This window comes from Notechis scutatus, chromosome 2 (assembly GCF_049901735.1).
Source record: "Notechis scutatus isolate UNSWTSFEM ecotype Mainland chromosome 2, rNotScu1.2, whole genome shotgun sequence".
Classification (NCBI taxonomy): domain Eukaryota; kingdom Metazoa; phylum Chordata; class Lepidosauria; order Squamata; family Elapidae; genus Notechis; species Notechis scutatus.
The window spans coordinates 109,904,442-109,918,148 of NC_142010.1; the positions used below are offsets into that span (position 1 = coordinate 109,904,442).

A 13,707-nucleotide genomic window follows, 5' to 3' on the forward strand; every position below is an offset into this window, starting at 1 on the left:
ATAAAATATTTACAACAATTATAGCAAATAGATTGAAAAAAATATTGAATGAATATATACATAAAGATCAAACGGATTTCTTCCTAATAGACAAATTAGGAACAATTTAAGAATAGTATTAAATGTTTTGGAATACTACGAAGCCCACCCGAAAAACAAATAGCCCTTGTACTCTTGGATTCACAGAAGGCCTTTGACAATCTAAATTGGCAATTCCTAATTCAACAAATTTATAATATGAATTTAGGCACTAAATTTGAAAACATCGTAACTACAATTTATGATTCACAAAAGGCGAATATTATAATTAATGGAGAGTACATGCGCTCAATAAAAATAGAGAAAGGAGTCAGGCAGGGATGTCCATTATCCCCCTGCTCTTCATATTATCTTTGGAAACGTTGCTTACACGAATTAGAACCCAGGAATAAAAGGACTAAAAATTAACTTAACAAGATAATTACCAAATTTATCTGGCTAGGGAAAAAACCGAGGATAAACCTAAAGGCAATGCAAGATATGAAGAGCAGGGGAGGTATGGCACTCCCAAATTGGGAATTATACTATAGTGCAGCCTCCTCACTTTGGTTGAAAGAGTGGGTAAATCTGTCAAATAAAAGGATCTTATTTTTAGAAGGCCATGATTTACAAAGGGGATGGCCCGCATTTTTATGGGACACTGGAAAAATTAAGCAGAAGTATTTCCACAGGCATATAATTAGAAATTCCTTATTGGCTAATTGGAACAAAATAAAAAAAAAAACATTATTTAAAAATCCCAATTTGGATCTCAATGATGGAGGCGATGATACATCCAAATGATCTAGATCTTAATAAAATGATAAAATACAAAGACCTTCTTGATGCGCAAGGAACTTTAAAATCATGGCAAGATCTCCAAGAACAAGGGCTACAAGTAGACCAGTGGGCTTATTTGCAAATTCAAATAGATATAGCAAGGACAAGAAAATTTTTGGAATTTATACTAAGACACAACAATTAGATAAAATTGTATTAGGTCCAGATAAAAAATATATAACTAAATTTTATAATTATTTAGTAGAGATGGAATTAGAATAGGAAGTAGTCAAAGGCAACATGATAGCTTGGAGCAGAAACATAGGATGTAGCATTACATTATTAGAATGGGAAAAGGTTTGGACAAGGAATAATAAAATTACAAAATCAGCAGCATATAAAGAAAATGCCTATAAAATGTTTTATGGATGGCATCTTTCACCCTTAAGAATAGCGAAAATGTCTCCTAACATGAATCCGAATTGCTGGAAATGTAAAAAGAAACAGGGAACATTCTTTCACATGTGGTGGTCCTGCACTGAAGCCCAAAGATGCTGGCATAGAATAAAAAAAATGGTTAGAGGAAATAATGGCGGAGCAAATTGAATTAAAACCAGAATTCTTCCTATTGGGGATATTTAATAGACAAATTTCTAAAAAATGTCAAATATATAATACTGCATATTCTCACTGTAGCCAGAATAACCTTTGCACAGTGTTGGAAACAAGCAGATATTCCAACAGAGAAAATGGTTATTCAGAAGATAACAGCCTGTGCAGAGATGGACAAGTTAACCTTAGCACTTAAGGAAAAAGAAACATCAGATTATTATAGAAGCTGGGAATACTGGTATGACTGGATTGAACAAAAATAGAAAATATATTAGTAAACAACGTAAAATGTAAAAGAGGTAGTAATTATATATTCGCAATAAGATGTGTTAGTAAATATATCACCAATATTGATAACAAACAAGGAACCATAGACTGTCGATAGTAGAATTGTTAGTTTTCAATCATTTTCTTTTTTCCTATTTTTTTTTTTCTTCTGTGTGTTGTGTATGTGTTTGTTTGATATTTTAGTTTTATAATCAATAAAGTTTGTTTTAAAGAAAAGAGAGCTAGTATGCTCAGTAATAAATCTCAGGCACCCTTGAGTCCTACTGGGTCAAGAAGCAAGACCACTGTTTTTCCTTCATTTAGAAACTGCTTGTTACATTCCTCTAAAATCTGGTGTGGTCTTCAATATATGCTGTATCACAGCTTTTGACATTTCCTGCCATGATGGCTGGGGATTCTGGAAGATGTAATCCATGGCTGGCCAGCAGCAGGTTGGACAAAAGTTATCTACATACTTTAAAGACTTCTTTTTCTTTCTGTTCCAGGTTCACTGCATGGGTGAGGTATGTGGCCTCTTACCATTTCTTAACCCAGAGATTCCAGATCAGTTCTACAGGCTGTGGTTGTCTTTATTCCTTCATGCAGGGTAAGCCAAAGGGGGCAGGGGGAGTGAGGTTTGATGCTTTGAAACTACCTTTTTGTGTTTTTGTTGTGTCCAACATTGGGAATGTCAGTATCTTATCTGTCGTTAGTTGTTCAGTTTTCCTTTGCTGCTTATCTGATTTTCTGATTCTCTCTCTCTCTCTCTCTCTCTCTCTGTGTCTGTGTGTGTGTGTGTGTGTGTGTGTGTGTGAGAGAGAGAGAGAGAGAGAGAGAGAGAGAGTGAGTTGTTGATCAGAGCCAAAAAGTTAGAAATGAGGCCTAGCTAACTGATTCAGGCCTGGTCTTTCCTGGCTTTGCCCTGCAAGCATTCATAAGTTACTTCCAGACAGAAATTCTTCAGCACCAGCAATCAACAAACACTTTGCAACTATTCTGCACTTTAATACATTGGGGACAGATTAATGGAAGTAAGAAAATATAAAGGAAGTAATGAAAACGAGATGATCCCAATCAGAAGGTGATACCCACACCCTATCTAAAATATCATTAATGATGTAGGGTGATTATATAATCAAAGATTTTTTAAAAAGTAAAATACCTCAGAATTTAATCCTGTAATTATCCTGTCTGATAATTGGCTTGAGCAAGTATAGCCCTTCAAACCTATCCGGATTTTTTGTTTCTTCTGAATGAATTAAGTGGACCTCATGGTCTTCCCATACATCCACTGATTCTCATTTTCCAAGTTGTGTCTCTCCACACCCCCTCCATTTCAGTTGTATGACTGATGGGAATGGTTGTGCAGTCATGTTGTGTTACTCCTATTAGGTAGTGAGAGTCAAAACTTCTTCCCAAAGTAATTAAGATCAAACAATATATGAAGAGACCACAATCTATCTACTAGCTGCCTGTCTTTTAACTGATTTCAGGATCCCTTATGGCAATCCAGGCTATTTATTCAACTGGCAAACGTTTAGTACAACAGTTGTAATCTGTAACATTGTGCAGGCTGGTATTGTGTGCAGAGGTGGAGAAGAAGGGCTATTTTAATTTTGTATTTTTTGAAGGAAAGAGGAACTTTGATCTGATTCAATTGTCTATCTCCCATAGGATTGTCCATTGTCTGGTGTCTGTGATCTTCCAAATGACAGTGCTCAGAGATTTGGAAAAGCTGGCAGGCTGGCTTCGTATTACTATCATTTTTATCCTCAGTGGCATCACAGGCAATCTGGCTAGTGCCATCTTCCTACCCTACAGGGCAGAGGTAAGGCCATTACTGGGCTTTTCTGTTAAAGAAGAATCTTCTTACAGTTGTATGAATTAGCTTAAAAGCAATATTCTCCAGGTGCACTGGACCATGTTTTGTAGCCTCGAAATTTGAAAATGCTATTAAATCTTCAAAATCAGTAGCAATAGGAGAACTTGATTACTGTAAACAATCAACAAGAATGTTTTGCATCCAGTACTAAATTCTTATAGCAAAGGAATATACAAATAAGATTAATAAAAAGGACATATTGGCACAATCCAACTGTGCTATCTCCTGAGTAGCTGGCAGCACACAGCTGACCTAGATTGATCTCAAAAAGCTAAGCCAGATCAGTCCAAGTTACTACAAGTATGGGAGAACAGAAAATGTGAAGATTGTAAACTAGACTGGGAAAGCAAACCACTTCTGCAACTGCCAGTACAATCACATACTGTATATGTTCTCATGATGTTATTTGGAGTTGAACTCCTTTTGTCACTGTGATATAAATACACAATTTTTAGGTTCTGAAATATTTGAGATCACTGTTTGAGAACACTGTTTCGCTCACAGGGCACTGATGTAAAAGTAGGATCTGCATGAGCAAAAGGCAGCATATGAACAATAAGAAGAAACGGCTTTTAAAATTTTTCCTATATAACTACTGTATCTATCTTTTTCTCATACATATTCCCTTTCTCTATCTCCATGCTGGCTTTGTTCAGACAATCCTACGTTGTCCTAATCATTGGAGACATGAACAATTGTTCAGGTTGAGAATGTAGTCACTTCATGAAACTGAAAAACAAGCCAGCAGATTCCAGTGAACTACAGCTTTCCCTTAATTCTAACGTATAATAAAGGACTTTTGATCAGCTCTGAAAATGAAGTCATGGTTTTGAAGTGAGCATCACATACTGAAATAATTATAGTTTTCCAGCATGGACATAAAGAGGAAGTATTCTTAACCTAAAACGTTTGGTCTTGTTAGCATGCAAAAGGGAAGGAATGCACAAAGGGTGTTTGGCAGGGCCATAACTATTGTTGGCATCCCAGTTTGGTAAATAGAGATAAAGGTCTAAAGGTTTCCCCTGTCCAGTTGTGACTGACTCTAGGGGGCAGTGCTCATGTCCAGTTCTCAGTCGAAGGAGCTTGTTTGTCTGAGAAGACATTTCCATCATCATGTAGCTCACATGAAAATACAGAATGCAATAACTGTTCCTATAGAAGTGGTACCTATTTATCTACTCACATTTGCATATTTCGAACTACTAGGTTGGCAGGGTTTGCGGTGACTAATGAAACCTCACCCCATCACACATGGGTCTTGAACCTGGACTGTCAGCTTTCCAAGTGACAACTTCAGTATTAAGACAAGGTTGAGACCTGTCCATAATGGGTTGAGGTTCCATTAGTCACTCCAGATCCTCAGCCATTGTGCCACCCAGTAAACAGAGATAAGACTACTTCAATATGAGATTTCTTTGTCATTTCTTGCCTTCCACAGTGCCAAGGAAATTGAATGATCTACTGGAATCAGTTTCTTGAGAACCTTATAGTTGTATCTCATATTCAGAAGGTCAGGAAGCTTAAAAGTATTTGTCTTTCAGTGATGGGACCAACCCTCTGAAAGGATCTCCTATTACAGATCTCTGTGCTGCCAACATTTTCCACCTTCCAAAAAATAAAATAAAAAAATAAATCAGACGGAACTTACCAGAGAACTAGTGCCATATGCTATATTTGGACTTTGTGAGCCACTAAGAATCCTGTGGTTGTTGCAGGATAGAAATATGATTAATAAATAAATTGTAAAGCATGTTGTACTGCTGGAAGACTGGATCTGGCTTGTGTTATTGAATTGAGGGTGTTTTTTTCTTTCTTGTCAGCTTTTAGGTTGTCGTGATGTCAGGATTGCAATAAGTTGCAAATAAGGTTTTGGTTTTAGGATTTGATGATTAGATTTATTATGGTGATAGAAATATAAAAGAGATTATTTTATTATATATTTGTAAATGTACTGGAGAAAGTGAGAAGGTATCCCTTTTCCTTTTTTGTCACTTTTTAACTCCCCCCCCCCCCCATCCCTCCTTTTCAATGTTTACCTTGCATTTATTACCTTGCATTTAATCTTTGAGATTTTATAACATTGGGGAGGAGGGAAATGAGAGGACATGTATACCATATGGGTTTGAGTTAATCAGAGAAGTGGCCCAAGTTAGCTTGCTAAAGGTAGATTATTCTAAAGTCTAATTTTTAAAATATTTTTTCTTAATATTACAAATCCACTTGTAAAACTAATGGTGTCTTATTTGATTTAACCTTGCAGCTGAGGTTGCATCATCTCATCCCTATTCTCATCTCATCCCAATTCCTTTTCTTTAGCTTCGTGTATGCTTGCCTTCCATCATAATTTAACATAGGATTTGGTGACTTCAATGCCAAACATGTTGCTTCATAGCACTAACATGAAAAAAAATCTAGGGCAACAGTTCCTCTGGCAGACAGAAATCATCCAGTTAGGAAAGCTAAGTCTGTGAATCACACACATAGCAAGTTCTAATAGGTTCAGTAAATTAATATGACAGAGGAGGTCTAAGATAATATTGTTTCAGTCTTTTAAAAGGCCCAAACGTTTAAATACTCCTTGATGCAAATCTCCATATAGAAAGCTAACATAAGAGGAAGAGCAGTATCATCTGTTACGTTTTTAGTGGGCAGGAATCTGTTTGCACTTAAAACTTGGGGATTGTTCAGATGTGACCTCCATTTCCAGTTCTGGGAGAGTGCCCTATTTATATTTTTATTTTGTTTTTCTGTCCATTGGAGTCTCTTTGCTTTTTCTAATCTGAAAACCCCTGGGCCTCTTTGAAAGTGTTACTGAGAAATAAATTCATTAGGGAAAGTTTTCGGAAAGAGCACTAAGCAGCTTTTGACCCACCTCTGCCAAATTCTCTTGACCACAGGAGCAGTCTTCCTTTTGTCTCACGCCCCTGCTTCCTCCTGGTTCTTGGCGCGTGGCTGGAGAGTCAGCTGGCCTGGCCAGCTGCCATCTGATTTCTGGCCATCTGATTTCTGACTGGGAAGCCGAAGGGCATTTGATGATGTCACTGCTGACATGCGGCAACAAAAGGAAGTGCTGATTCAGCTTCTTTGACTGCTGATTTGAAAGGGAGTGGAGAAGACTGGGAGGTCTGCTGAAAGGCTGCACCAGCAACAACAACCCCTCCCTTGGGTCTTCCACTTCCCTTCCTAGTAACCTTAGCAACCAAGCAGTATACAAGATGTGATGCATAGCTTTCTGGGCCAGTGAACAACTGGTACTCTTACATACTAGTTGCAAGCCTGTAACTGAGAGCCTTTGGTCTTTATGCACTTCAAACTGCAGGCACCGAAATGAGGGAGTCTCAGCAGCCTTTCCAATCCAGTGCAATGTTGCCCTGGGTAAACACACAGAGATGCACCTGCGCTGATGATGTCCTCTCATGTGCATGCGCGCGCACACGCGCACACACAGAGGTAATCTGAGGGCAGAGCAGAAACAGAAGACTCAAATGGTCATTGTTTGTAAAATAGTTGGAAAGAATTTTAGAAGCTATACTTCGCACAAACTTCTTTCTCTGTGTCATTTTACAAGCAAAATTGTCAGAATTTGTTTAAAATGAAAACTCTAGCATAACAAAGAGTGGGGTGTAATTCAGAAAAAACAACAACAGGGTAAATAAAGTGACAAATGGTTTTGTTGTTTGAAGGCAAAAGTTGATAGACTCTATCCTGCTAGAATCAGGCATGGTAGAATAGCACCTGTGACACTTCCATTTCATCTATTCTTAGTTTAAAAATGAAATTTTGCTTTGTAGTAAAGAATATTTGCCAAACTCCAATCAGAATCATCGTCAGAAGATTTGTGTTAAGGAAAGGGCTCTCATAATAAATTGTAGTGCCTGTTCATAAATGTGAAGATTCTGAGGGCTTAAATTGAAGTATAAGAGATTAATTAAATTATGTTTTCTATTAAATAAACCAAATTCTGGGGCTGTGCAGTGCTTCAGATTTGACTTTGAAAAGGTGCTATACGTCACCTGTTGGCAAGTCATTGAAGAAGCCGTCTTTGTTTTTAGGATCATGGCAATTCACTAAAGGTAGCTACCTTTGTTTTCTGATCCTGAAAAAGGTGCAGTTCTTTCAGTGAGAAGATGGTAGCAAATATTTTGCAGATAGTTAGTTTCCTTTTATTGATCTACAGAAATGAGTGATCTGCCTCATTCTCTATGTGAAGCAGAATTGAGACTCTCCTAAAAGTAGTTTTCTATCTCCATGTGCCGGGCCAGCACTGTTGGGTCTGTTTTTGTTCTCACATGATAGTACCCATGCCTTTTGACGGATGTAAGAGATGGTTGGCTAATCTGAAGCTCTAACAGGCTGTAAAGGAGATCATTTCTGTAATCCCTTCAACAGCATCAGCTGCTTCTCAGGTGCTGCTTTGTTGGGAACATGAGGCAGCAAAATGCCAACTCATGGATAACCCTTGCGTCTCTCTCCTGCAGTGATATTGTAGCATCATGACAATGTCCCCATCTTTTAAACTGATAAACTTTGATGATGTCCCACCATCGTTTATTTGAAAACTGGCATAATTTAAGATAGAAATCCTTCAGCTGGCACGCTGTCTCTTATACACGAGAGTAGTTTTTATCTTTTAGTTTCCTAATTCGTTGGGGCATGGAAATTTATTTTTATTAGATTTTAATCCCATCTTTATTGATTTATTGATTATTTTTCACATTTTTGAACTGCCCATCTCCATCAGAGAGGAACCGGGGGGTGCACAATAAAATATAAAATTATCTTAAAATATAAAAACAGGACATATAAATTTAAAATATAGAAATTTAAAAGGAGGCAAGGATGATTAAACATTGTCAAAATTAGTTAAAAGGTGAAGAGACGGCTCTCGGGGCACCAGCCAGCCTACAGCTGCATACTCTTCTGGGCTTCTTAGAAGAAAATAGCCAAAATTATTTTAATTGCTTTTCAGAAGGCTAGGAAAGTGGGGGCCTCAACTTTGGGGGGGATGAATATTCCACAGGATAGGGGCAACAGCAGAGAAGGCTCTTTTTCTAGAGTCCGCAATTGGAGTTCTTTAACTGACAGAGTTTGCAACATACCTTCCCTGCCTGACCAGTTGGGATGAGCCAATGTAATGTGATGGAAGATATTTCCATAGAGCTTTATAGGTCACCCACCACCAACACCTTGAATTGGACCTGGGACCAAACTGGCACCCAATGCAGCTCTCACAGAGCAAAGGTGCTAGTTATCCAGGAAAAGGTGTAACTGGCGCACAACACAAAGTTGTGCCCTCATAGTCACAGTTGTCACCTGTTCTTTGACCAGGAGCCATGTGTCCAGGACACTATGCACCAAGTCTGTCAGGGATAGTGCAACCCCATCCAAAGATGATAAATTCCTGCATACAGAGGGGCCCACCCACAGCCACTCCATCTTACCGCGGGTCAGCTGTTGTCTATTCCCCATGCAGGCCCCCACAACTTCCAGGCACCACAAAAAAACATCCACATCATCACTTCATCCAGGATGGACATATATAATTGGCTGTCATCAGCGTACCATCAATACCTCATCCGTGGTGACGGATGGTTTTGCTCAACAGTTTCATGTAGGTGTTTATTACTTTAAATATAATAATGTCCTCTTCTAGAATTTTAAATGCTGCAAAAACTCACAAGCAGAGGAAATATTCATACTGAATAAACATGTTCTGTGCCTTTAAAACAAGGTAGGGAAAATATGCAGTGCACGGCTTTTGGAATTCTTTTCAAACCTTTTACTGGAGTGGTTGTAAGAGGCATGTACTTTGAATACTATACTGTAATATCTTGCATCTGTTTGTGTATATGTGTATACTAATCAGAATATGCGCATGTGTTGCTGTTTGTCTGTGTGAGTCTAATCAAGGTAGATGCAGATGTGTGTCCTGTGTTATGTGTATTTGAGACCCTAATCCAGAGGTGTCAGACTGGATTTCTTCGAGGGCCAGATCAGCAGTGTAGTTCTCCGGGGGCCAGTGGGAGGGGGTGGCGGGACAGATGCCTCCTGCAGCACCTTGCTGGCCAAAACAGGGCGAGGGGGGATGTCCATGCACGGCCCCCTGCACCTCGTTTTCACCCTCCATTGCCTTCTGCAGCACTCTGCTGGCTGTTTTCAGGCCATTTTCAAGTCCTTTTTTGGGCCATTTTTCAGCTCATTTTCAGGCTGTTTTCTGCCACCAGAGTGCTGCAGGAGGCCACGGAGGTGAAAACGAGGCGCATGGGGGGGGGCACACCGCCTATTTTAGCCACCAGAGGTACTGCGGGCTAGTCCTTTTCATATTTCCAGGCCAGCCCCGTGGCTGGATTTAATCACCCCGTGGGCTGGATTCAGCCCGCAAGCCTTGAGTTTGAAAGCCCTGCCCTAATCAGAGCAGCAACTGCATATGTGTTGTCTCTGAGTAGCTTTTCAAATACACATATACAGGACACACATCTGTATCTACTTTGATTAGGCCGCACAGACAAACAGCAACACATGCACATATTCTGATTAGTAGGCAAGTATACTGCTCTTCCTGTGTATCATTGGTGTGTATCTGCATGTGTGCACCAGGAAGCAGAGAATAGATTACATACATACACTCTAAAGCAGGGATGGGGAACTATGGCCCCTTTATGACTTGTGGACTTGAACTCCCAGAATTCCTGAGCCAGATGGAGCTTCAATTCTGGGAGCTGGAGTTCACAAGTAATCAAGGGGCCATATTTCTCCACCTCTGCTCTAAGAGAAACTTAGAATGGAGGAGTTGTCAACATTCGGAACCCTTGGCTCTCCCATGTACTTATATGCTGGGGAAATCTTTTAAAATCTTCAAGTATATCTAGCCCATTTCAAACCCAGACTTTCTTTAGTGCTACGAACAGACAAAGATCGAAGCCCTTTAATATAATTTCTTTCTAATGTTTCATTAAGGTTTGTGTGTGTACTTGTTTTCTTAGTAGAAAATTGAGAACAGTTTGAAATAAAATAAACACCCTGTTATAGCTGAATAGCTAATTCTGGTTGCTTGGTTTGTTTGTTTGTTTGCTTGCTTGCTTGTTTGGTTTGTTTGTTTGAGGAACCATTAATTTTGCCCACCTCACATGTTCTGACAAAGTTGGCAAGCTCCAGCGCCCAGCAATTAAGTAGAGCCATCTTATAAGATCCTTTTCTGCTATGGCACCTGCCTTCTGAAACACCATGTTATGACTCCCACTGTGGCCCTATTTAAATGAGCCCTTAAAACCTGGCTGGGTCCCCAGGCTCTGGGATAGTGGGGGCAAGTATGTTTTGAATGGTTGTCAGCTTCTTTTTTTAGTTTCTTTTTGTAGCAGTGCAGTACCTTGCTTTTCAACTATTATTCTTTTTCTTGTATTTGGTGAGCCAACCAGAATTGTGACAAATTAGGGCAGCCCCTGAATTCCACCAATACATAGTGCTACGCATCCTTCACAAGATCTAGACAAAGCCTACATTGATTTAATCAGGAATATATTCACATAAACTGAATTTTGAGCATTGCTTTATTCTGTTTACGTTTGAATGTGAACGTCATCTAGTTTTCACTACAGAAAGAAGAAACAGCTATTCACAAGAATATTTGTTTATATTGAGCAATACATATTTTAATATAAAAGTGTTAACAAAATGCAGAATGCAACAGAAGTTTGCTTGCAAATAGCAGCTTAGAAGTACTGTAAATAAAGATATTAAGAGCATTAATAGAAACATAAAATTAAGTTAAGTGTTGTATACTGTTCAGAGGTACTTTCATGTGAGATGGGTGGATATTCAAATATGATAAAATAAATAAAAATGTTTCTGAATTTATATAGTCTTTAAAATTGCAAACTAGTGTGGCAATGGGATGAATTGAAGACTGCAAAATGAAATAAACAAGTTTGACCATTTCATTCATCTCATTTAATCTGTTTATGATTAAAAACTCTTAGTTTTTGCATGGATGAAATGAAATAAAAAAGAAAATTAAAGTTACATGCTTCCCAGCCTCTGTTGTTGTTTTTTACAATTGTATGTTAAAGCCTTTTTTTTATTTTGAATCAAACCATTGGTTCATTTATCAATAGCCTGTTTCCTGACCAATATACCATATGTTACATCTATTCCTACTTGCCAAAGGCTGAAATCTACCACAACCGGCTCTCACATTGTGGACAGAAGATTTGAACTACAATTTCAGAGGAATATTGTTATTAAAAACTGCTTGCCTTGTTGACTTCTTCTAGATCAGAGAATTATCTCAGGAAAAGACTGATTGTTGAAGATTTGAAGTGTGTTCATGCCCCTTAATAAACTATGTTATGGTTCTGACAGAAGCAGTACAGTGGTGGGATTCAAATTTTCTTACTACCGGTTCTGTGGGCGTGGCTTGGTGGGCGTGGCAGGGGAAGGAAGGATACTGTAAAATCTCCAGTCAGAGATGGTATTTGCCGGTTCTCCGAACTACTCAAAATTTCCGCTACCGGTTCTCCAGAACTGGTCAGAACCTGCTGAATACCACCTCTAGTAGAATAGGAATTTTCAGCAATTTTCTGAAGAATACTGTAAACTATTCTAATTGTCAAAACTTTGGAGCTATAATACCTGCTAGTTTGTGTGTATGTGGGGGGGAGGAATGTCTCTTTATTCATCAAGATATCCTGCTATAATTTATTTTTTTCCTTCTACCCTAGGTGGGCCCAGCAGGATCCCAGTTTGGCTTGTTAGCCTGCCTTTTTGTGGAGCTGTTCCAGAGCTGGCAGGTCCTAGAGAGTCCCTGGAAGGCTTTTTTAAATCTTTCTGGGATTGTCCTTTTTCTCTTTGCCTGCGGCCTTCTGCCATGGATCGACAATATTGCACACATATTTGGTTTCCTCAGTGGCCTATTACTTTCTTTTGCCTTCCTGCCCTATATCACCTTTGGTACTGCAGACAAATATTGCAAACGGGTGATGATCATTGTCTCACTACTGATCTTTGTTGGTTTATTTACATCGCTTGTGATCTGGCTATATGTATATCCTATTAATTGGCATTGGACTGAGTATCTAACCTGCTTGCCTTTCACAACCAAGTTTTGTGAGAAGTATGACTTGGACCAGACCTTGCACTAATGAAGCATTTAAATGGACTAAGTAGAAAGGATTTTGAGGAACAAGGACAGAGGCAGCTGTGGCTGTATAAAGCAGAGCATTTTCATTTCCAGTTCTCTATTTGGAAGTTTTAAGTATCATTCATAAAACAGCATGCACCAAGTAAGCTGGGCAAGTGGGTAAACCCTGCCATCTTTTGTGAGGTAAAATATAACTAGGTGTAATTCTGTAGCAACCCTAAACATCAATTAACCATTACTTGGAGAGTTACAAGTATAAATCAGGGGTTATCAGAACATTTCCCACTTATGTGCCTTGCATCAGAAGGCAGTCTCTGTAAAGCTTTATTCCTGGGATCCCTCCCAGACATGAGTTCAGCCTTCGAGGTCAAGTTTCTTTTGAGGAACTGGCAAGGAATTCAAAGACGTCCTTCATCATCTGTGAGGCTGATTGGGCATTTGTGAGATGGGGGTCAGCCACACAATGACTTTCAAAGACTGTATTAGCTATGGACATCCTGCTGAACTACTTCCATTGACTATCTGCCAGTCTCTTGTGTTTTTCTACTTGAAATCCCTCCTTTTTATGCAAATCCTGGTTTGGGGTTCCTTTCCTAGTGCCTTTTGGCACAATATGGTGCTTGGACCTTGTGGCAGTCCTCCCTGCCTTAGTGCCTTTTTATGGTACTAGGAATTGTACTGTGAAAATAAACCCCATCTTTTTGTACAAGGGGCATTTTTATATGCAAATTCTTGTTTTACGTTTGCAATCTCGTATGTACGTCACTAGGGTGAAATACTTTTTGACCAAGAACATTGCTTTTAAAGGCACCTTGTCCTCAGTAAGAAATGCGGGTAGTTATTCCAATATTTACATTGGGTTGATAACGCAGCAACCTGGAATTTCTTTAACACTTGAAGTATAACTCCTTTCTAAAAGGAAAGGAAGGTAATTAGATTCTCTAGTGACAAAATGAGAAGTGTAAAAAAGATTTTTGGTATAAATAAATGAGTTTAAATTCTGTGAGGAGTA

At 38.9% G+C, this 13,707-nt stretch overlaps 1 protein-coding gene across 1 annotated transcript in view; it reads left to right on the top strand.

The window, feature by feature from the left end:
* RHBDF2 (rhomboid 5 homolog 2) overlaps positions 1-13,698 on the top strand; it is a 99,000-nt gene extending 85,302 nt beyond the window's left edge. Inside the window, exons 16-18 of the mRNA XM_026667517.2 lie at positions 2,184-2,284; positions 3,352-3,505; positions 12,277-13,698. Of these exons, the coding sequence (XP_026523302.1) occupies positions 2,184-2,284; positions 3,352-3,505; positions 12,277-12,696 (675 nt within the window). The 3' untranslated portion in view covers positions 12,697-13,698. The remainder of the gene's footprint in view (positions 1-2,183; positions 2,285-3,351; positions 3,506-12,276) is intronic.
* Positions 13,699-13,707: the final 9 nt, after the last annotated feature.